This window comes from Anolis sagrei, chromosome X (genome assembly GCF_037176765.1).
Source record: "Anolis sagrei isolate rAnoSag1 chromosome X, rAnoSag1.mat, whole genome shotgun sequence".
NCBI classification, from domain to species: domain Eukaryota; kingdom Metazoa; phylum Chordata; class Lepidosauria; order Squamata; family Dactyloidae; genus Anolis; species Anolis sagrei.
Window position 1 is genome coordinate 59,622,855 of NC_090034.1, and position 25,433 is coordinate 59,648,287.

At 39.8% G+C, this 25,433-nt stretch overlaps 1 protein-coding gene across 2 annotated transcripts in view; it reads left to right on the forward strand.

Annotated features, from left to right (window-relative positions):
* CXH19orf44 (chromosome X C19orf44 homolog) overlaps positions 1-25,433 on the forward strand; it is a 52,092-nt gene that overhangs the window by 6,810 nt on the left and 19,849 nt on the right. The window contains exons 4-5 of one of the 2 annotated variants that reach the window (XM_060784829.2): positions 1,603-1,804; positions 3,977-4,071. In XM_060784829.2, the coding sequence (XP_060640812.2) occupies positions 1,603-1,804; positions 3,977-4,071 (297 nt within the window). Of the gene's footprint in view, positions 1-1,599; positions 1,805-3,976; positions 4,072-25,433 lie in introns of both variants that reach the window. The other variant, XM_060784828.2, reaches the window with a different exon arrangement.

Consider the following 25,433-nt stretch of genomic DNA (forward strand, 5'->3'; position numbering starts at 1 on the left):
TCTCAGGAACCATAGAGTAAAGGAAGCTGCATACCTGAACATACCTACAGGAAACAGTAAGCAACAAGATCATAGATAAACATTGCTAGAGAAGGCATGAAGAAGGTTGTCATTTCCAACAAAGAGTGTGATGCAGCAGCTCAAAAAGGCAATAGGATTTTGAGCTGCATCCAAAGGAGTCTAGTGTCCAGAATGAGGGAAGAAGTCATGGTGCCATTCTGTTCGGCTTTGGTCAATTCTGTACACCACAATCCAAAAGGGAGATAGATATAGATATAGATATATATACTAGCTATCCCCTGCCATGCGTTGCTGTGGCCTGTCTGTTGATCTGGAAAAAAAGTAACGAGAAAGTGTTGGTTTCTAATATATGTAATGTCTTGATGCTTGTGGGTAAACAGTATTTCTTGCTGTTTCTTTGTCAGTGTTGATGTGGAGAGTGTCTGGTTTGCCCACCCTGGAACATGCAAGATATAATTGTCCTTCTTTAAGGGTTCGCAGTTTGGGAGTGATCTTGGACTCGTCGCTGAGCCTGGAACCCCAGGTTTCAGTGGTGACCAGGGGAGCATTTGCACAGTTAAAACTTGTGCGCCAGATGCGCCCGTACCTTGGGAAGTCTGACTTGGCCACAGTAGTCTACGCTCTGGTTACATCCCGTATAGACTACTGCAACGCTCTCTACGTGGGGTTGCCTTTGAAGACGGCTCGGAAGCTTCAAATGGTCCAACGTTCGGCAGCCAGGTTACTAACAGGAGCAGTGCTCAGGGAGTATACAACTCCTCTGTTGCGCCAGCTCCACTGGCTGCCAGTTTGCTACTGGGCACAATTCAAAGTGCTGGCATTAGCTTATAAAGCCCTAAACGGTTGTGGCCCAACTTACCTGTCCGAACGCATCTCCTCCTATGAACCCACTAGGACATTGTCTGGGGAGGCCCTGCTCTCGGTCCCGCCTGCATCACAAGTACATCTGGTGGGGACGAGAGACAGGGCCTTCTAAATGGTGGCCCCTCGGCTGTGGAACACCCTTCCTACAGAATTAGATCGGCCCCCTCCCTGTTGGCATTTCGGGGGAAAGTGAAGACCTGGTTGTTCGAGCAGGCATTTGAATAGGCAGTGTATTGAATATAGGAACATGGAAAAACGGATTATGAGATTGGATCTTGATTCTACCTATGAAACGCTAATGAGATGTTATAGTTATGTTTAACTGATTGTTTATTATATCATTGTTTTTAGCTGTTTTTAAACTCTTTTTATGATGTTGAGCATTGAATTTTGCTATTGTTAACCGCTTTGAGTCGCCCAAGGGCTGAGAAAAGCGGCATATAAAGGAAGTAAATAAATAAATAATGCATCATTCTAATAATATGATTCTAATAAGCTTCAGTGGTTGTTGGGGGTCTCTGCAGTGGAAGTGCTGCGATGCCACAAGCCAGGGAAAGATGGCACCACATCACTGATGATGCTTTGCCTTGGACTCTTGTGTCTTTCTTCAGTAGCTCTGGATCGTTAGGATGTACCAGGGCAAGCGTTGGAGAACGTGAGATACAAATTGTATAGTAAGCAAGTTTTCTTTGTCCTCCTCTCTCCTTTGCTCAGAAGAAGGACCCTCCACCCCCTGCTGCCTCATTGCGACCCCCCAGCAGGGCAGCGGCCTACTCCCCATCGCTACAAGGGAGCCATCTGTTTGCAACACCCAGCCTGGAAGGGCCCTCCCTCGAGGAGGAGCAAAGCGCCATCCGATCCCTGGATGAGTTGTTCTCCGAACGGGACCAAGACGCCTCCTTCGCCTCCTCTGACAGCGGTCAGTTGATCCAGTTGCCCCGTGTTCAACGGAAGAGTTGTTTTGGATGCATGTGCATGCGTGTATGCGTGTGTGTGTTGAAGCACAAATATTCTCAGAAATATTCACAAAAATATTCACAGAAATATTCATAATAATAATAATTTATTTACTCATTGTGTCAGAAGAGGACCGAGGGTACAGTTGTAATGTACCGTATATACTTGAGTATAAGCTGCCCTGAATATAAGCCGAGGCACCTAATTTTACCACAAAAAACTGGGAAAATGTATTGACTCGAGTATAAGCTGAGGGTGGGAAATGCAGCCACCACAGGTAAATTTCAAAATAAAAATAGATAGCAATAAAATTACATTAATTGAGGCATCAGGAAGTGAAATGTTTTTTAATATTTACATAAAACACTAATTTGAGATAAGACTGTCCAACTCTGATTAAATCATTACATATCTTTTTTTTTTTGTCGTGTCAGGAGCAACCGCTCCTGTTGTGAGAGAATTGGCTGTCTGCAAGGACGTTGCCCCCCCTGGATGTTTTGTCATCCTTGTGGGAGGCTTCTCTCTTGTCCCCGCATGAGGAGCTGGAGCCGATAGAGGGAGCTCATCCGCCTCTCCCAGGATTTGAACCTGCGACCTGTCGGTCTTCAGTCCTGCTGGCACAGGGGTTTAACCCACTGCGCCACCGGGGGCTCCTACATATCTTCAATGTAAATGTACTTATGTATCCTTCCAACAATAATAAAGATAGTAAAATAATAAATATAATAATAATAAAGTAAAATAATGGAAATGTAATAATAACAGTAATAATAGAGTAGAATAATAAATGTAATAATAGAGTAGAATAATAAATGCAATAATAAATAAAATAATGTAATAATAATCATAAATAGTGTAAAATAATACATGTAATAATAATAATAATAATAATAATAATAGGGTAAATGCTGTAAATGTAATAATAATAAAGAGAGTAAAATAATACATGAAATAAAAGTAATACTAATAACGGAGTAAAATAATAAATAACCTTGACTTGAGTATAAGCCGAGGGGAGCTTTTTCAGCCTAAAAAAGGGGCTGAAAAACTAGGCTTATACTTGAGTATATACAGTATTTAAAAACACAAACAAAGTTTAAAAACTTAGCATTCTGCTAAATGTCCTTTGACCAGTATCTGGCCACTTGGAGTGCCTCTGGTGTCGCTGTGAGAAGGTCCTCCATTGTGCATGTGGCAGGGCTCAGGTTGCATTGTACTAGATGTTCTGTGGTTTGCTCTTCTCCACATTCACATGCTGTGGACTCCACTTTGCGACCCCATTTCTTAAGGTTGGCTTTGTATATCGTGGTGCCAGAGTGCAGTCTGTTCAGTGCCTTCCAGGTCGCCCCATCTTCTGTGTGCCCAGGAGGGAGTCTCTCATCTGGTCTCAGCCACTGATTGAGGTTCAGGGTTTTAGCCTGCCACTTTTGGACAGAAATATTCAGTACAATATGGGTAGAAATATTCATTAAATATTTGCAAAATATTCATTAAATATATTAGCAGAAATTCTAAAAAACATTTCTATAAAAATTCTCAAAAATATTCTGGAAAATATTTGCAGAAATATTCATTTAAATATTTACAGAAATATTCATTAAAATATTTCCACAAGTATTCATTAAATATATTAGCAGAAATTGTAAAAAATATTTCTATCAATATTCTCAGAAATAGTCTGTAAAATACTTGCAGAAATATTCATTAAAATATTTGCAGAAATATTCATTGAAATATTCACAGAAATTTAAACAAAAATTTCTATCAATATTCTCAGAAATATTCTGTAAATTAAATGCAGAAATATTCATAATAATATTCACAAATATTCATAATATTTGCAAATATTAGTAAAAATATTTACAGAAATATTTATTAAAATATTTGCATAAAATATTAATAAAATATTGACCCTGGTGGCCTGGCTAGTGTTGCAGGTGTGTGGGAGCAACCCACAACCTCTACCTGGAACCCCATTTGTGGTCTTGTGAAAAGACTGGAGGTGATGCCAATGTACGGAAAGAGCCAAGCTACAAACTGTAAAAGCGCAGCAAAGCCGAATGTTTTGCCCTCCCCTGAAGTGGAGATGAGATGCCTGCGCTGAGTGGAGCACTCTTTCCTTTTCCTGCTGCAGATTTCCGGGTGAATGTCTTGAGCCTGGATGACTTGGCACCTGCAGGAGGCATCGAGGAGGAGAAGGAGGAGGAGGAAGAGTCTCGAGAAGATCAGGTAATAGTAACCATTGTCCAGCTCCTTGCCCTTTGGCCTGTTCAAACAAGCCCATCAAAAGATGTCACAAACATAGTTGTCACCAACTCAATCTGCAGAGTGTGCAAATTATTATCAAAGCCATGCCCAAGGATAGAGAGAAATGGATATCTTCTGCATTGTGTTTGAGAAATCTCCCAAAATAGCAGAGCACCCAAAAATACAAACAGGATACTTAATTGAGCAGTCAGGTCATAGCAAGCAGAAGGTGCAAAAGAATTCTTGAGCTTCAGAGGCAAAGGTGCAGAGTTCAAACTTTCAAGTTTCAAAATATTTATTTAAAGAATTGGGTCTAAGCTTCTCTCTAATGCAATTATTTCTAACGCTTAAACAAGAGGAAAAAACCTCCAGACATGAGATTTCTTCAAACACAAAGAGATAGGTCTGCACGCAAAGGTGGAAAAAGCGGAAGTGAGACCAACTCAACTCCAGGGAGTCTTGGATGAAACTGGTGGTCCATGCCTTAGTTACCTCTAGACTGGATTAGTGTAATGCTCTCTACGTGGGGCTACCCTTGAAGACGGCCCGGAAACTACAACTTGTCCAACGTTCGGCAGCCAGATGAATAACTGGGACAACCTACAGGGAGCGGTCAACCCCCCTGTTTAAGGAGCTCCACTGGCTGCCGTTTATTTTCCAGTCCCAATTCAAGGTGCAGGTTATCACCTACAAAGCCCTAAACGGTTTGGTACCTGCCTACCTTTGTGACCGTATCTCCCACCATGAACCATCTCGGGCCCTCCGATCTTCTGGGGAGGCCCTTCTCTCACCCCTGCCAGTCTCTCAAGCTACCTAGTGAGTACAAGGGAGGGAGCCTTTTCCGCTGTGTCTCCCCGACTTTGGAACTCACTGCCGGGAGAAATTAGGAAACCCTAGAAATCTTCAAAAAGAACCTTAAAACCCGGCTCTTCCGCTGCACCTTTGATGAGTAGGTATATAATCCCACATGATTGCTCTACCTCAAAGTTCTGTCATTGGAGTATACGTCCCCCCTCATGGGAAAGCTTGCTTCCACAACTCCCGCTAAAATGAGCCCGCCTCCGTAAATTACCTGCTTCCCTCTTTTATCTCGCCCGAGTTTTTAATTAGTTTTAATCTGTTTGTCCTTTTAATCACTACATGTAGCCCACCCATTATTATTGTGCCTGTGCATATTTTTTATTTTTTATATTGTTTTGTATATATATATATGTTTTATGTAATTATGATGTTATTGTTATTGTTCGTGTTTTCAGTTTTTCTTTATTGTAATTGTTATTTGGGCTTGGCCTCATGTAAGTCGCTCCTAGTCCCCATTGGGGAGATGGTGGCAGGGTAATAAATAAAGATTATTATTATTATTAATAGCTGACCCTGCCACGCATTGCTGTGGCCCAGTTTGGTGATCTGGAAAATAAAGTAATGAGAAAGTGATGGTTTCTAATATATGTAATTTCTTGATGCTTGTGGGTAAACAGTATTTCTTCTTGTTTCTTTGTCAGTGTCGATGTAGAGATTGTCTGGGTTGGCTATTCTGGAACATGCAACATATAATTGTCCTTCTTTAGGGGGCCCTTTCAAATCTATGATACTATATCTCTGTGTGTGTGTGTGAATCATATCTATATCTATGGCTGGATAGCTCTTTGTCAGGAGGGCTTTGATTAAGTTTTCTTCCCTGATGAAGGGAGTTGGATTGGATGGGCTTCAGTATTTTCTGTTGGTCATGGGGGTTCTGTGTGGGAAGTTTGCCCCGATTCTGTTGTTTGTGGGGTTCAGAATGCTGTTTGATTGTAGGTGAACTCTGAATCCCAGTGACTACAACTCCCAAATGTCAAGGTGTATTTTCCCTAAACTCCATCTGTGTTCATATTTGGGCATATTGAGTGTTTGTGCCAGGTTTGGTCCACATCCATCATTGTTTGAGTCCACAGTGGTCTCTAGATGGAGGTGAATAATCTATATATATAAATTTCTTACGGTCATCCTTAGGTGGTCAAAAACGGGGAAACCACTGGACCAAATCTCACCAAATTTGCCCTTCAGGTACCTCATCTGAAGAACAACAAGGAAGCTGGGGAGCACTACAAGCCCAGGCAGAGGAAGCCCACCAGGCCGATGTAAGCTCTAACGGCCAGGGAAGGCATGAAACCTGCGGGGGGCCGCCGAGGGGAACAAAAACAAACCGAGACGGGAGGCCCGCCGTCTTCACCTAAGCCGGGGCCTCGATTTCTGCCACGCCCCGCCGCCCCTCTTCCTGTCGGCGGCCTCCAAACATGCCCGGTGGGAGGTGGGTCTCTCCGAACTGGTGATCCTACCTGCTGGTTTGTCACTTTAATAAACCTTTACTACTCACCGCCCCTCTTCCCTTCGGCGGCCTCCAAACAAGCCCGGGGGGAGGTGGGTCTCTCCCAACTGGTGATCCTGCCCACTGGTTTTTCACTTCAATTAAAATTTATTACTCATTTCTGGGATTTACGGAATTGAACCATAATTCCCACACTACACTCCCATGCCCAAGAGATAATACTGCAATGGTTTGGTCAGCATTGACCTTGAGTTTGGAATTGTAGTTATTGATTATCTAGATCAGCTTTTCTCAACCTGGGGGTCAGGACCCCTGGGGGGGTGTGAGGGGGTTGCAGGGGGGTCACCAGATACATATATTTCTGATGGTCTTGGGAACCCCTTTGGCAGAGAAGGATTAATATCTCTCCGCGTGTTCTTCTCTTCCTTTTTGGAAACAGACTGCCAATCCTCCCACCAAAAGCCCTCCTCCGCTGTGCTTGGTCAGCCTCTCAGCTGGCTCTCAGCAAGGGGAGGGCTGTTTCTGAGACTCCAAGCGAGGAGGGGAGAGCAGGCATGCTCAACACACGGCAGTGTGGTGCGCATGTGCTGGTGAGGAAGAGCATGAGAAGCTGGAGGGAGGTTTGCACCAGTGAGTCCCTTTAAGGTATGGGGATTCTGTGTGGGAAGTTTGGCCTAACTCTGTCGTTAGTGGGGGTCAGAATGCTCTTTGATTGTAGTTGAACTATAAATCCCAGCAACTACAACTCCCAAACTCCACCAGTGTTCACATTTGGGCATATTGAGTGCCAAGTTTGGTCCAGATCCATCATTGTTTGAGTCCACTGTGCTCTTTGGATGTAGGTGAACTACAACTCTAAAACTCAAGGTCAGTGCCCATCAAACCCTTCCAGTATTTTCTGCTGGTCATGCGAGTTCTGTGTGAGAAGTTTGGTTCAATTCCATCGTTAGTGGAATACAGAATGCTTTTATTGTGGGTGAACTATAAATCCCAGCAACTACAACTCCCAAATAACAAAATCAATCCCCCCAACCCCACCAGTATTCAAATTTGGGTGTATCGGGTATTGTGCCAAATTTGGTCCAGTGAATAAAAATACATCCTGCATATCAGATACATGACAATTCATAACAGTAGCCAAAGTGTGTCCCTGTTCGTGTTCCTGGATCTTTCGATACCATTGATCATGGTCTTCTGGGCTGGCTCTCTGGAATGGGACTTGGGGTGCTGCTTTGCAGTGGCTCCACGCCATCCTCGAGGGATGGACCCAGAAGGTGGTGCTGGGGGGGTGGGGGTGCCTTTGTTTTTATATTGTTTTTTTCTATTGTAAGCTGTTCCATGTACACTTGGGGAGAGGGGCAGGATATAGTATGTTGTTGTTGTTGTTGTTGTTATTATTATTATTATTATTATTTGAAACACAACAAGGTGAGTCCACAGCAGACACTCTGCTGGCTGTTGTATTGGATCACACGTCGGACAATTCCCAAGTGTGTAGGATTGTGTGATGTATCAGCGAATAATGCATGCAGATCCCAGTAAGGTGGCCTTCTGCAGCTGATAGATGGTAATTTTGTCAGTGCTGATTGTGTTCAAGTGCAGGCCAAGGTCTTTAGGCACTGTACCCATTTCCTTATGGGCGCCCGAATATCTCACCGCTTCTTAAATCTGTACCTATTTATCTATCTCGTGCTCACATTTGTACCTATATATCTCATACTCGTATTTGTTTTTGATCTGGTAGGTGGGCAGAAGCTGGGCTGAAAGGCCAGGCAGTCACCCTGACCTGGGCTTTGAACTGTCAACCTTCTGATTGACGAGATTTACTGCTACTGGTGGCTAGTCTGCTGTGCTAAAGCTCGGCCTACTTTCGGGTCTTAATGTTCTAAGTGTCATATATATAGGAAGCTGTGTAGATCCAACTCCGTATTATGGACTTCCTGTTTTTAACGTTGTGTGTTTCTGGTCATAATGTGAGAAGCGTCAACACCATGTAGATCTGAGTCCGTATTATGGACTTCCTGTTTTTAATGTGTATTTCTGGTCATAATATTAGAAGCGTCGAAGCCATGTAGATCTGAGTCCGTATTATGGACTTCCGGTTTTTAATGTGTATTTCTGGTCATAATATTAGAAGCGTCGAAGCCATGTAGATCTGAGTCCGTATTATGGACTTCCGGTTTTTAATGTGTATTTCTGGTCATAATATTAGAAGCGTCGAAGCCATGTGGATCTGAGTCCGTATTATGGACTTCCGGTTTTTAATGTGTATTTCTGGTCATAATATTAGAAGCATCGAAGCCATGTGGATCTGAGTCCGTATTATGGACTTCCGGTTTTTAATGTGTATTTCTGGTCATAATATTAGAAGCGTCGAAGCCATGTAGATCTGAGTCCGTATTATGGACTTCCTGTTTTTAATGTGTATTTCTGGTCATAATATTAGAAGCGTCGAAGCCATGTGGATCTGAGTCCGTATTATGGACTTCCGGTTTTTAATGTGTATTTCTGGTCATAATATTAGAAGCATCGAAGCCATGTGGATCTGAGTCCGTATTATGGACTTCCGGTTTTTAATGTGTATTTCTGGTCATAATATTAGAAGCATCGAAGCCATGTGGATCTGAGTCCGTATTATGGACTTCCTGTTTTTAATGTGTATTTCTGGTCATAATATTAGAAGCATCGAAGCCATGTGGATCTGAGTCCGTATTATGGACTTCCGGTTTTTAATGTGTATTTCTGGTCATAATATTAGAAGCGTCGAAGCCATGTAGATCTGAGTCCGTATTATGGACTTCCTGTTTTTAATGTGTATTTCTGGTCATAATATTAGAAGCGTCGAAGCCATGTGGATCTGAGTCCGTATTATGGACTTCCGGTTTTTAATGTGTATTTCTGGTCATAATATTAGAAGCGTCGAAGCCATGTAGATCTGAGTCCGTATTATGGACTTCCTGTTTTTAATGTGTATTTCTGGTCATAATATTAGAAGCATCGAAGCCATGTGGATCTGAGTCCGTATTATGGACTTCCGGTTTTTAATGTGTATTTCTGGTCATAATATTAGAAGCATCGAAGCCATGTGGATCTGAGTCCGTATTATGGACTTCCGGTTTTTAATGTGTATTTCTGGTCATAATATTAGAAGCGTCGAAGCCATGTAGATCTGAGTCCGTATTATGGACTTCCTGTTTTTATTGTGTATTTCTGGTCATAATATTAGAAGCGTCGAAGCCATGTAGATCTGAGTCCGTATTATGGACTTCCGGTTTTTAATGTGTATTTCTGGTCATAATATTAGAAGCGTCGAAGCCATGTAGATCTGAGTCCGTATTATGGACTTCCGGTTTTTAATGTGTATTTCTGGTCATAATATTAGAAGCGTCGAAGCCATGTAGATCTGAGTCCGTATTATGGACTTCCGGTTTTTAATGTGTATTTCTGGTCATAATATTAGAAGCATCGAAGCCATGTGGATCTGAGTCCGTATTATGGACTTCCGGTTTTTAATGTGTATTTCTGGTCATAATATTAGAAGCGTCGAAGCCATGTAGATCTGAGTCCGTATTATGGACTTCCTGTTTTTAATGTGTATTTCTGGTCATAATATTAGAAGCGTCGAAGCCATGTGGATCTGAGTCCGTATTATGGACTTCCGGTTTTTAATGTGTATTTCTGGTCATAATATTAGAAGCGTCGAAGCCATGTAGATCTGAGTCCGTATTATGGACTTCCTGTTTTTAATGTGTATTTCTGGTCATAATATTAGAAGCATCGAAGCCATGTGGATCTGAGTCCGTATTATGGACTTCCGGTTTTTAATGTGTATTTCTGGTCATAATATTAGAAGCGTCGAAGCCATGTAGATCTGAGTCCGTATTATGGACTTCCTGTTTTTAATGTGTATTTCTGGTCATAATATTAGAAGCGTCGAAGCCATGTGGATCTGAGTCCGTATTATGGACTTCCGGTTTTTAATGTGTATTTCTGGTCATAATATTAGAAGCGTCGAAGCCATGTAGATCTGAGTCCGTATTATGGACTTCCTGTTTTTAATGTGTATTTCTGGTCATAATATTAGAAGCATCGAAGCCATGTGGATCTGAGTCCGTATTATGGACTTCCGGTTTTTAATGTGTATTTCTGGTCATAATATTAGAAGCGTCGAAGCCATGTGGATCTGAGTCCGTATTATGGACTTCCTGTTTTTAATGTGTATTTCTGGTCATAATATTAGAAGCATCGAAGCCATGTGGATCTGAGTCCGTATTATGGACTTCCGGTTTTTAATGTGTATTTCTGGTCATAATATTAGAAGCGTCGAAGCCATGTAGATCTGAGTCCGTATTATGGACTTCCTGTTTTTAATGTGTATTTCTGGTCATAATATTAGAAGCGTCGAAGCCATGTAGATCTGAGTCCGTATTATGGACTTCCTGTTTTTAATGTGTATTTCTGGTCATAATATTAGAAGCATCGAAGCCATGTGGATCTGAGTCCGTATTATGGACTTCCGGTTTTTAATGTGTATTTCTGGTCATAATATTAGAAGCGTCGAAGCCATGTGGATCTGAGTCCGTATTATGGACTTCCTGTTTTTAATGTGTATTTCTGGTCATAATATTAGAAGCATCGAAGCCATGTGGATCTGAGTCCGTATTATGGACTTCCGGTTTTTAATGTGTATTTCTGGTCATAATATTAGAAGCGTCGAAGCCATGTAGATCTGAGTCCGTATTATGGACTTCCTGTTTTTAATGTGTATTTCTGGTCATAATATTAGAAGCGTCGAAGCCATGTGGATCTGAGTCCGTATTATGGACTTCCGGTTTTTAATGTGTATTTCTGGTCATAATATTAGAAGCGTCGAAGCCATGTAGATCTGAGTCCGTATTATGGACTTCCTGTTTTTAATGTGTATTTCTGGTCATAATATTAGAAGCGTCGAAGCCATGTGGATCTGAGTCCGTATTATGGACTTCCGGTTTTTAATGTGTATTTCTGGTCATAATATTAGAAGCGTCGAAGCCATGTAGATCTGAGTCCGTATTATGGACTTCCTGTTTTTAATGTGTATTTCTGGTCATAATATTAGAAGCGTCGAAGCCATGTGGATCTGAGTCCGTATTATGGACTTCCGGTTTTTAATGTGTATTTCTGGTCATAATATTAGAAGCGTCGAAGCCATGTAGATCTGAGTCCGTATTATGGACTTCCTGTTTTTATTGTGTATTTCTGGTCATAATATTAGAAGCGTCGAAGCCATGTAGATCTGAGTCCGTATTATGGACTTCCGGTTTTTAATGTGTATTTCTGGTCATAATATTAGAAGCGTCGAAGCCATGTAGATCTGAGTCCGTATTATGGACTTCCGGTTTTTAATGTGTATTTCTGGTCATAATATTAGAAGCGTCGAAGCCATGTGGATCTGAGTCCGTATTATGGACTTCCGGTTTTTAATGTGTATTTCTGGTCATAATATTAGAAGCATCGAAGCCATGTGGATCTGAGTCCGTATTATGGACTTCCGGTTTTTAATGTGTATTTCTGGTCATAATATTAGAAGCGTCGAAGCCATGTAGATCTGAGTCCGTATTATGGACTTCCTGTTTTTAATGTTGTGTATTTCTGGTCATAATATTAGAAGCGTCGAAGCCATGTGGATCTGAGTCCGTATTATGGACTTCCGGTTTTTAATGTGTATTTCTGGTCATAATATTAGAAGCGTCGAAGCCATGTAGATCTGAGTCCGTATTATGGACTTCCTGTTTTTAATGTGTATTTCTGGTCATAATATTAGAAGCATCGAAGCCATGTGGATCTGAGTCCGTATTATGGACTTCCGGTTTTTAATGTGTATTTCTGGTCATAATATTAGAAGCGTCGAAGCCATGTGGATCTGAGTCCGTATTATGGACTTCCTGTTTTTAATGTGTATTTCTGGTCATAATATTAGAAGCATCGAAGCCATGTGGATCTGAGTCCGTATTATGGACTTCCGGTTTTTAATGTGTATTTCTGGTCATAATATTAGAAGCGTCGAAGCCATGTAGATCTGAGTCCGTATTATGGACTTCCTGTTTTTAATGTGTATTTCTGGTCATAATATTAGAAGCATCGAAGCCATGTAGATCTGAGTCCGTATTATGGACTTCCTGTTTTTAATGTTGTGTATTTCTGGTCATAATATTAGAAGCGTCGAAGCCATGTGGATCTGAGTCCGTATTATGGACTTCCGGTTTTTAATGTGTATTTCTGGTCATAATATTAGAAGCGTCGAAGCCATGTAGATCTGAGTCCGTATTATGGACTTCCTGTTTTTAATGTGTATTTCTGGTCATAATATTAGAAGCATCGAAGCCATGTGGATCTGAGTCCGTATTATGGACTTCCGGTTTTTAATGTGTATTTCTGGTCATAATATTAGAAGCGTCGAAGCCATGTGGATCTGAGTCCGTATTATGGACTTCCTGTTTTTAATGTGTATTTCTGGTCATAATATTAGAAGCATCGAAGCCATGTGGATCTGAGTCCGTATTATGGACTTCCGGTTTTTAATGTGTATTTCTGGTCATAATATTAGAAGCGTCGAAGCCATGTAGATCTGAGTCCGTATTATGGACTTCCTGTTTTTAATGTGTATTTCTGGTCATAATATTAGAAGCGTCGAAGCCATGTGGATCTGAGTCCGTATTATGGACTTCCGGTTTTTAATGTGTATTTCTGGTCATAATATTAGAAGCGTCGAAGCCATGTAGATCTGAGTCCGTATTATGGACTTCCTGTTTTTAATGTGTATTTCTGGTCATAATATTAGAAGCATCGAAGCCATGTGGATCTGAGTCCGTATTATGGACTTCCGGTTTTTAATGTGTATTTCTGGTCATAATATTAGAAGCGTCGAAGCCATGTGGATCTGAGTCCGTATTATGGACTTCCTGTTTTTAATGTGTATTTCTGGTCATAATATTAGAAGCATCGAAGCCATGTGGATCTGAGTCCGTATTATGGACTTCCGGTTTTTAATGTGTATTTCTGGTCATAATATTAGAAGCGTCGAAGCCATGTAGATCTGAGTCCGTATTATGGACTTCCTGTTTTTAATGTGTATTTCTGGTCATAATATTAGAAGCGTCGAAGCCATGTGGATCTGAGTCCGTATTATGGACTTCCGGTTTTTAATGTGTATTTCTGGTCATAATATTAGAAGCGTCGAAGCCATGTAGATCTGAGTCCGTATTATGGACTTCCTGTTTTTATTGTGTATTTCTGGTCATAATATTAGAAGCGTCGAAGCCATGTGGATCTGAGTCCGTATTATGGACTTCCGGTTTTTAATGTGTATTTCTGGTCATAATATTAGAAGCGTCGAAGCCATGTGGATCTGAGTCCGTATTATGGACTTCCGGTTTTTAATGTGTATTTCTGGTCATAATATTAGAAGCGTCGAAGCCATGTAGATCTGAGTCCGTATTATGGACTTCCTGTTTTTATTGTGTATTTCTGGTCATAATATTAGAAGCGTCGAAGCCATGTAGATCTGAGTCCGTATTATGGACTTCCTGTTTTTATTGTGTATTTCTGGTCATAATATTAGAAGCGTCGAAGCCATGTAGATCTGAGTCCGTATTATGGACTTCCTGTTTTTAATGTGTATTTCTGGTCATAATATTAGAAGCGTCGAAGCCATGTAGATCTGAGTCCGTATTATGGACGCCCTGTTTTTAATGTTGTGTATTTCTGGTCATAATATTAGAAGCGTTGAAGCCATGTAGATCTGAGTCCGTATTATGGACGTCCTGTTTTTAATGTTGTGTATTTCTGGTCATAATATTAGAAGCGTTGAAGCCATGTAGATCTGAGTCCGTATTATGGACTTCCTGTTTTTATTGTGTATTTCTGGTCATAATATTAGAAGCGTCGAAGCCATGTAGATCTGAGTCCGTATTATGGACTTCCTGTTTTTAATGTGTATTTCTGGTCATAATATTAGAAGCGTCGAAGCCATGTAGATCTGAGTCCGTATTATGGACTTCCGGTTTTTATTGTGTATTTCTGGTCATAATATTAGAAGCGTCGAAGCCATGTGGATCTGAGTCCGTATTATGGACTTCCTGTTTTTATTGTGTATTTCTGGTCATAATATTAGAAGCGTCGAAGCCATGTGGATCTGAGTCCGTATTATGGACTTCCGGTTTTTAATGTGTATTTCTGGTCATAATATTAGAAGCGTCGAAGCCATGTAGATCTGAGTCCGTATTATGGACTTCCTGTTTTTAATGTGTATTTCTGGTCATAATATTAGAAGCGTCGAAGCCATGTGGATCTGAGTCCGTATTATGGACTTCCGGTTTTTAATGTGTATTTCTGGTCATAATATTAGAAGCGTCGAAGCCATGTAGATCTGAGTCCGTATTATGGACTTCCTGTTTTTAATGTGTATTTCTGGTCATAATATTAGAAGCATCGAAGCCATGTGGATCTGAGTCCGTATTATGGACTTCCGGTTTTTAATGTGTATTTCTGGTCATAATATTAGAAGCGTCGAAGCCATGTAGATCTGAGTCCGTATTATGGACTTCCTGTTTTTAATGTGTATTTCTGGTCATAATATTAGAAGCGTCGAAGCCATGTGGATCTGAGTCCGTATTATGGACTTGCGGTTTTTAATGTGTATTTCTGGTCATAATATTAGAAGCGTCAAAGCCATGTAGATCTGAGTCCGTATTATGGACTTCCTGTTTTTATTGTGTATTTCTGGTCATAACATTAGAAGCGTCGAAGCCATGTGGATCTGAGTCCGTATTATGGACTTCCGGTTTTTAATGTGTATTTCTGGTCATAATATTAGAAGCGTCGAAGCCATGTGGATCTGAGTCCGTATTATGGACTTCCGGTTTTTAATGTGTATTTCTGGTCATAATATTAGAAGCGTCGAAGCCATGTAGATCTGAGTCCGTATTATGGACTTCCTGTTTTTATTGTGTATTTCTGGTCATAATATTAGAAGCGTCGAAGCCATGTAGATCTGAGTCCGTATTATGGACTTCCTGTTTTTATTGTGTATTTCTGGTCATAATATTAGAAGCGTCGAAGCCATGTAGATCTGAGTCCGTATTATGGACTTCCTGTTTTTAATGTGTATTTCTGGTCATAATATTAGAAGCGTCGAAGCCATGTAGATCTGAGTCCGTATTATGGACGCCCTGTTTTTAATGTTGTGTATTTCTGGTCATAATATTAGAAGCGTTGAAGCCATGTAGATCTGAGTCCGTATTATGGACGCCCTGTTTTTAATGTTGTGTATTTCTGGTCATAATATTAGAAGCGTTGAAGCCATGTAGATCTGAGTCCGTATTATGGACGTCCTGTTTTTAATGTTGTGTATTTCTGGTCATAATATTAGAAGCGTTGAAGCCATGTAGATCTGAGTCCGTATTATGGACTTCCTGTTTTTATTGTGTATTTCTGGTCATAATATTAGAAGCGTCGAAGCCATGTAGATCTGAGTCCGTATTATGGACTTCCTGTTTTTAATGTGTATTTCTGGTCATAATATTAGAAGCGTCGAAGCCATGTGGATCTGAGTCCGTATTATGGACTTCCGGTTTTTATTGTGTATTTCTGGTCATAATATTAGAAGCGTCGAAGCCATGTGGATCTGAGTCCGTATTATGGACTTCCTGTTTTTATTGTGTATTTCTGGTCATAATATTAGAAGCGTCGAAGCCATGTAGATCTGAGTCCGTATTATGGACTTCCTGTTTTTATTGTGTATTTCTGGTCATAATATTAGAAGCGTTGAAGCCATGTAGATCTGAGTCCGTATTATGGACGCCCTGTTTTTAATGTTGTGTATTTCTGGTCATAATATTAGAAGCGTTGAAGCCATGTAGATCTGAGTCCGTATTATGGACTTCCTGTTTTTAATGTTGTGTATTTCTGGTCATAATTTTAGAAGCGTTGAAGCCATGTAGATCTGAGTCCGTATTATGGACGCCCTGTTTTTAATGTTGTGTATTTCTGGTCATAATATTAGAAGCATTGAAGCCATGTAGATCTGAGTCCGTATTATGGACGCCCTGTTTTTAATGTTGTGTATTTCTGGTCATAATATTAGAAGCGTCGAAGCCATGTAGATCTGAGTCCGTATTATGGACTTGTAGATCTGAGTCCGTATTATGGACTTCCTGCTTTTATTGTGTATTTCTGGTCATAATATTAGAAGCGTCGAAGCCATGTAGATCTGAGTCCGTATTATGGACTTCCTGTTTTTAATGTTGTGTATTTCTGGTCATAATATTAGAAGCGTCGAAGCCATGTAGATCTGAGTCCGTATTATGGACTTCCGGTTTTTAATGTGTATTTCTGGTCATAATATTAGAAGCGTTGAAGCCATGTAGATCTGAGTCCTTATTATGGACGTCCTGTTTTTAATGTTGTGTATTTCTGGTCATAATATTAGAAGCGTTGAAGCCATGTAGATCTGAGTCCGTATTATGGACTTCCTGTTTTTATTGTGTATTTCTGGTCATAATATTAGAAGCGTCGAAGCCATGTAGATCTGAGTCCGTATTATGGACTTCCTGTTTTTAATGTGTATTTCTGGTCATAATATTAGAAGCGTCGAAGCCATGTAGATCTGAGTCCGTATTATGGACTTCCGGTTTTTATTGTGTATTTCTGGTCATAATATTAGAAGCGTCGAAGCCATGTGGATCTGAGTCCGTATTATGGACTTCCTGTTTTTATTGTGTATTTCTGGTCATAATATTAGAAGCGTCGAAGCCATGTGGATCTGAGTCCGTATTATGGACTTCCGGTTTTTAATGTGTATTTCTGGTCATAATATTAGAAGCGTCGAAGCCATGTAGATCTGAGTCCGTATTATGGACTTCCGGTTTTTAATGTGTATTTCTGGTCATAATATTAGAAGCGTCGAAGCCATGTGGATCTGAGTCCGTATTATGGACTTCCGGTTTTTAATGTGTATTTCTGGTCATAATATTAGAAGCGTCGAAGCCATGTAGATCTGAGTCCGTATTATGGACTTCCTGTTTTTAATGTGTATTTCTGGTCATAATATTAGAAGCATCGAAGCCATGTGGATCTGAGTCCGTATTATGGACTTCCGGTTTTTAATGTGTATTTCTGGTCATAATATTAGAAGCGTCGAAGCCATGTAGATCTGAGTCCGTATTATGGACTTCCTGTTTTTAATGTGTATTTCTGGTCATAATATTAGAAGCGTCGAAGCCATGTGGATCTGAGTCCGTATTATGGACTTCCGGTTTTTAATGTGTATTTCTGGTCATAATATTAGAAGCGTCGAAGCCATGTGGATCTGAGTCCGTATTATGGACTTCCGGTTTTTAATGTGTATTTCTGGTCATAATATTAGAAGCGTCGAAGCCATGTAGATCTGAGTCCGTATTATGGACTTCCTGTTTTTATTGTGTATTTCTGGTCATAATATTAGAAGCATCGAAGCCATGTGGATCTGAGTCCGTATTATGGACTTCCTGTTTTTAATGTGTATTTCTGGTCATAATATTAGAAGCATCGAAGCCATGTGGATCTGAGTCCGTATTATGGACTTCCGGTTTTTAATGTGTATTTCTGGTCATAATATTAGAAGCGTCGAAGCCATGTAGATCTGAGTCCGTATTATGGACTTCCTGTTTTTATTGTGTATTTCTGGTCATAATATTAGAAGCGTCGAAGCCATGTAGATCTGAGTCCGTATTATGGACTTCCTGTTTTTAATGTGTATTTCTGGTCATAATATTAGAAGCGTCGAAGCCATGTAGATCTGAGTCCGTATTATGGACTTCCGGTTTTTATTGTGTATTTCTGGTCATAATATTAGAAGCGTCGAAGCCATGTGGATCTGAGTCCGTATTATGGACTTCCTGTTTTTATTGTGTATTTCTGGTCATAATATTAGAAGCGTCGAAGCCATGTGGATCTGAGTCCGTATTATGGACTTCCGGTTTTTAATGTGTATTTCTGGTCATAATATTAGAAGCGTCGAAGCCATGTAGATCTGAGTCCGTATTATGGACTTCCGGTTTTTAATGTGTATTTCTGGTCATAATATTAGAAGCGTCGAAGCCATGTGGATCTGAGTCCGTATTATGGACTTCCGGTTTTTAATGTGTATTTCTGGTCATAATATTAGAAGCGTCGAAGCCATGTAGATCTGAGTCCGTATTATGGACTTCCTGTTTTTAATGTGTATTTCTGGTCATAATATTAGAAGCATCGAAGCCATGTGGATCTGAGTCCGTATTATGGACTTCCGGTTTTTAATGTGTATTTCTGGTCATAATATTAGAAGCGTCGAAGCCATGTAGATCTGAGTCCGTATTATGGACTTCCTGTTTTTAATGTGTATTTCTGGTCATAATATTAGAAGCGTCGAAGCCATGTGGATCTGAGTCCGTATTATGGACTTCCGGTTTTTAATGTGTATTTCTGGTCATAATATTAGAAGCGTCGAAGCCATGTAGATCTGAGTCCGTATTATGGACTTCCTGTTTTTATTGTGTATTTCTGGTCATAATATTAGAAGCGTCGAAGCCATGTGGATCTGAGTCCGTATTATGGACTTCCGGTTTTTAATGTGTATTTCTGGTCATAATATTAGAAGCGTCGAAGCCATGTGGATCTGAGTCCGTATTATGGACTTCCGGTTTTTAATGTGTATTTCTGGTCATAATATTAGAAGCGTCGAAGCCATGTAGATCTGAGTCCGTATTATGGACTTCCTGTTTTTATTGTGTATTTCTGGTCATAATATTAGAAGCGTCGAAGCCATGTAGATCTGAGTCCGTATTATGGACTTCCTGTTTTTATTGTGTATTTCTGGTCATAATATTAGAAGCGTCGAAGCCATGTAGATCTGAGTCCGTATTATGGACTTCCTGTTTTTAATGTGTATTTCTGGTCATAATATTAGAAGCGTCGAAGCCATGTGGATCTGAGTCCGTATTATGGACTTCCGGTTTTTATTGTGTATTTCTGGTCATAATATTAGAAGCGTCGAAGCCATGTGGATCTGAGTCCGTATTATGGACTTCCTGTTTTTATTGTGTATTTCTGGTCATAATATTAGAAGCGTCGAAGCCATGTAGATCTGAGTCCGTATTATGGACTTCCTGTTTTTATTGTGTATTTCTGGTCATAATATTAGAAGCGTTGAAGCCATGTAGATCTGAGTCCGTATTATGGACGCCCTGTTTTTAATGTTGTGTATTTCTGGTCATAATATTAGAAGCGTTGAAGCCATGTAGATCTGAGTCCGTATTATGGACTTCCTGTTTTTAATGTTGTGTATTTCTGGTCATAATTTTAGAAGCGTTGAAGCCATGTAGATCTGAGTCCGTATTATGGACGCCCTGTTTTTAATGTTGTGTATTTCTGGTCATAATATTAGAAGCATTGAAGCCATGTAGATCTGAGTCCGTATTATGGACGCCCTGTTTTTAATGTTGTGTATTTCTGGTCATAATATTAGAAGCGTCGAAGCCATGTAGATCTGAGTCCGTATTATGGACTTGTAGATCTGAGTCCGTATTATGGACGTCCTGTTTTTAATGTTGTGTATTTCTGGTCATAATATTAGAAGCGTTGAAGCCATGTAGATCTGAGTCCGTATTATGGACTTCCTGTTTTTATTGTGTATTTCTGGTCATAATATTAGAAGCGTCGAAGCCATGTAGATCTGAGTCCGTATTATGGACTTCCTGTTTTTAATGTGTATTTCTGGTCATAATATTAGAAGCGTCGAAGCCATGTAGATCTGAGTCCGTATTATGGACTTCCGGTTTTTATTGTGTATTTCTGGTCATAATATTAGAAGCGTCGAAGCCATGTGGATCTGAGTCCGTATTATGGACTTCCTGTTTTTATTGTGTATTTCTGGTCATAATATTAGAAGCGTCGAAGCCATGTGGATCTGAGTCCGTATTATGGACTTCCGGTTTTTAATGTGTATTTCTGGTCATAATATTAGAAGCGTCGAAGCCATGTAGATCTGAGTCCGTATTATGGACTTCCGGTTTTTAATGTGTATTTCTGGTCATAATATTAGAAGCGTCGAAGCCATGTGGATCTGAGTCCGTATTATGGACTTCCGGTTTTTAATGTGTATTTCTGGTCATAATATTAGAAGCGTCGAAGCCATGTAGATCTGAGTCCGTATTATGGACTTCCTGTTTTTAATGTGTATTTCTGGTCATAATATTAGAAGCATCGAAGCCATGTGGATCTGAGTCCGTATTATGGACTTCCGGTTTTTAATGTGTATTTCTGGTCATAATATTAGAAGCGTCGAAGCCATGTAGATCTGAGTCCGTATTATGGACTTCCTGTTTTTAATGTGTATTTCTGGTCATAATATTAGAAGCGTCGAAGCCATGTGGATCTGAGTCCGTATTATGGACTTCCGGTTTTTAATGTGTATTTCTGGTCATAATATTAGAAGCGTCGAAGCCATGTGGATCTGAGTCCGTATTATGGACTTCCGGTTTTTAATGTGTATTTCTGGTCATAATATTAGAAGCGTCGAAGCCATGTAGATCTGAGTCCGTATTATGGACTTCCTGTTTTTATTGTGTATTTCTGGTCATAATATTAGAAGCATCGAAGCCATGTGGATCTGAGTCCGTATTATGGACTTCCTGTTTTTAATGTGTATTTCTGGTCATAATATTAGAAGCATCGAAGCCATGTGGATCTGAGTCCGTATTATGGACTTCCGGTTTTTAATGTGTATTTCTGGTCATAATATTAGAAGCGTCGAAGCCATGTAGATCTGAGTCCGTATTATGGACTTCCTGTTTTTATTGTGTATTTCTGGTCATAATATTAGAAGCGTCGAAGCCATGTAGATCTGAGTCCGTATTATGGACTTCCTGTTTTTAATGTGTATTTCTGGTCATAATATTAGAAGCGTCGAAGCCATGTAGATCTGAGTCCGTATTATGGACTTCCGGTTTTTATTGTGTATTTCTGGTCATAATATTAGAAGCGTCGAAGCCATGTGGATCTGAGTCCGTATTATGGACTTCCTGTTTTTATTGTGTATTTCTGGTCATAATATTAGAAGCGTCGAAGCCATGTGGATCTGAGTCCGTATTATGGACTTCCGGTTTTTAATGTGTATTTCTGGTCATAATATTAGAAGCGTCGAAGCCATGTAGATCTGAGTCCGTATTATGGACTTCCGGTTTTTAATGTGTATTTCTGGTCATAATATTAGAAGCGTCGAAGCCATGTGGATCTGAGTCCGTATTATGGACTTCCGGTTTTTAATGTGTATTTCTGGTCATAATATTAGAAGCGTCGAAGCCATGTAGATCTGAGTCCGTATTATGGACTTCCTGTTTTTAATGTGTATTTCTGGTCATAATATTAGAAGCATCGAAGCCATGTGGATCTGAGTCCGTATTATGGACTTCCGGTTTTTAATGTGTATTTCTGGTCATAATATTAGAAGCGTCGAAGCCATGTAGATCTGAGTCCGTATTATGGACTTCCTGTTTTTAATGTGTATTTCTGGTCATAATATTAGAAGCGTCGAAGCCATGTGGATCTGAGTCCGTATTATGGACTTCCGGTTTTTAATGTGTATTTCTGGTCATAATATTAGAAGCGTCGAAGCCATGTAGATCTGAGTCCGTATTATGGACTTCCTGTTTTTATTGTGTATTTCTGGTCATAATATTAGAAGCGTCGAAGCCATGTGGATCTGAGTCCGTATTATGGACTTCCGGTTTTTAATGTGTATTTCTGGTCATAATATTAGAAGCGTCGAAGCCATGTGGATCTGAGTCCGTATTATGGACTTCCGGTTTTTAATGTGTATTTCTGGTCATAATATTAGAAGCGTCGAAGCCATGTAGATCTGAGTCCGTATTATGGACTTCCTGTTTTTATTGTGTATTTCTGGTCATAATATTAGAAGCGTCGAAGCCATGTAGATCTGAGTCCGTATTATGGACTTCCTGTTTTTATTGTGTATTTCTGGTCATAATATTAGAAGCGTCGAAGCCATGTAGATCTGAGTCCGTATTATGGACTTCCTGTTTTTAATGTTGTGTATTTCTGGTCATAATATTAGAAGCGTCGAAGCCATGTAGATCTGAGTCCGTATTATGGACTTCCTGTTTTTATTGTGTATTTCTGGTCATAATATTAGAAGCGTCGAAGCCATGTAGATCTGAGTCCGTATTATGGACTTCCTGTTTTTATTGTGTATTTCTGGTCATAATATTAGAAGCGTCGAAGCCATGTAGATCTGAGTCCGTATTATGGACTTCCTGTTTTTATTGTGTATTTCTGGTCATAATATTAGAAGCGTCGAAGCCATGTAGATCTGAGTCCGTATTATGGACGCCCTGTTTTTAATGTTGTGTATTTCTGGTCATAATATTAGAAGCGTTGAAGCCATGTAGATCTGAGTCCGTATTATGGACGTCCTGTTTTTAATGTTGTGTATTTCTGGTCATAATATTAGAAGCGTTGAAGCCATGTAGATCTGAGTCCGTATTATGGACTTCCTGTTTTTATTGTGTATTTCTGGTCATAATATTAGAAGCGTCGAAGCCATGTAGATCTGAGTCCGTATTATGGACTTCCTGTTTTTAATGTTGTGTATTTCTGGTCATAATATTAGAAGCGTCGAAGCCATGTAGATCTGAGTCCGTATTATGGACTTCCTGTTTTTAATGTGTATTTCTGGTCATAATATTAGAAGCGTCGAAGCCATGTAGATCTGAGTCCGTATTATGGACTTCCTGTTTTTATTGTGTATTTCTGGTCATAATATTAGAAGCGTCGAAGCCATGTAGATCTGAGTCCGTATTATGGACTTCCTGTTTTTATTGTGTATTTCTGGTCATAATATTAGAAGCGTCGAAGCCATGTAGATCTGAGTCCGTATTATGGACGCCCTGTTTTTAATGTTGTGTATTTCTGGTCATAATATTAGAAGCGTTGAAGCCATGTAGATCTGAGTCCGTATTATGGACGTCCTGTTTTTAATGTTGTGTATTTCTGGTCATAATATTAGAAGCGTTGAAGCCATGTAGATCTGAGTCCGTATTATGGACTTCCTGTTTTTATTGTGTATTTCTGGTCATAATATTAGAAGCGTCGAAGCCATGTAGATCTGAGTCCGTATTATGGACTTCCTGTTTTTAATGTGTATTTCTGGTCATAATATTAGAAGCGTCGAAGCCATGTAGATCTGAGTCCGTATTATGGACTTCCGGTTTTTATTGTGTATTTCTGGTCATAATATTAGAAGCGTCGAAGCCATGTGGATCTGAGTCCGTATTATGGACTTCCTGTTTTTATTGTGTATTTCTGGTCATAATATTAGAAGCGTCGAAGCCATGTAGATCTGAGTCCGTATTATGGACTTCCTGTTTTTATTGTGTATTTCTGGTCATAATATTAGAAGCGTTGAAGCCATGTAGATCTGAGTCCGTATTATGGACGCCCTGTTTTTAATGTTGTGTATTTCTGGTCATAATATTAGAAGCGTTGAAGCCATGTAGATCTGAGTCCGTATTATGGACTTCCTGTTTTTAATGTTGTGTATTTCTGGTCATAATATTAGAAGCGTTGAAGCCATGTAGATCTGAGTCCGTATTATGGACACCCTGTTTTTAATGTTGTGTATTTCTGGTCATAATATTAGAAGCATTGAAGCCATGTAGATCTGAGTCCGTATTATGGACGCCCTGTTTTTAATGTTGTGTATTTCTGGTCATAATATTAGAAGCGTCGAAGCCATGTAGATCTGAGTCCGTATTATGGACTTCCTGTTTTTAATGTGTATTTCTGGTCATAATATTAGAAGCATCGAAGCCATGTGGATCTGAGTCCGTATTATGGACTTCCGGTTTTTAATGTGTATTTCTGGTCATAATATTAGAAGCGTCGAAGCCATGTAGATCTGAGTCCGTATTATGGACTTCCTGTTTTTAATGTGTATTTCTGGTCATAATATTAGAAGCGTCGAAGCCATGTGGATCTGAGTCCGTATTATGGACTTCCGGTTTTTAATGTGTATTTCTGGTCATAATATTAGAAGCGTCGAAGCCATGTGGATCTGAGTCCGTATTATGGACTTCCGGTTTTTAATGTGTATTTCTGGTCATAATATTAGAAGCGTCGAAGCCATGTAGATCTGAGTCCGTATTATGGACTTCCTGTTTTTATTGTGTATTTCTGGTCATAATATTAGAAGCATCGAAGCCATGTGGATCTGAGTCCGTATTATGGACTTCCTGTTTTTAATGTGTATTTCTGGTCATAATATTAGAAGCATCGAAGCCATGTGGATCTGAGTCCGTATTATGGACTTCCGGTTTTTAATGTGTATTTCTGGTCATAATATTAGAAGCGTCGAAGCCATGTAGATCTGAGTCCGTATTATGGACTTCCTGTTTTTATTGTGTATTTCTGGTCATAATATTAGAAGGGTCGAAGCCATGTAGATCTGAGTCCGTATTATGGACTTCCTGTTTTTAATGTGTATTTCTGGTCATAATATTAGAAGCGTCGAAGCCATGTAGATCTGAGTCCGTATTATGGACTTCCGGTTTTTATTGTGTATTTCTGGTCATAATATTAGAAGCGTCGAAGCCATGTGGATCTGAGTCCGTATTATGGACTTCCTGTTTTTATTGTGTATTTCTGGTCATAATATTAGAAGCGTCGAAGCCATGTGGATCTGAGTCCGTATTATGGACTTCCGGTTTTTAATGTGTATTTCTGGTCATAATATTAGAAGCGTCGAAGCCATGTAGATCTGAGTCCGTATTATGGACTTCCGGTTTTTAATGTGTATTTCTGGTCATAATATTAGAAGCGTCGAAGCCATGTGGATCTGAGTCCGTATTATGGACTTCCGGTTTTTAATGTGTATTTCTGGTCATAATATTAGAAGCGTCGAAGCCATGTAGATCTGAGTCCGTATTATGGACTTCCTGTTTTTAATGTGTATTTCTGGTCATAA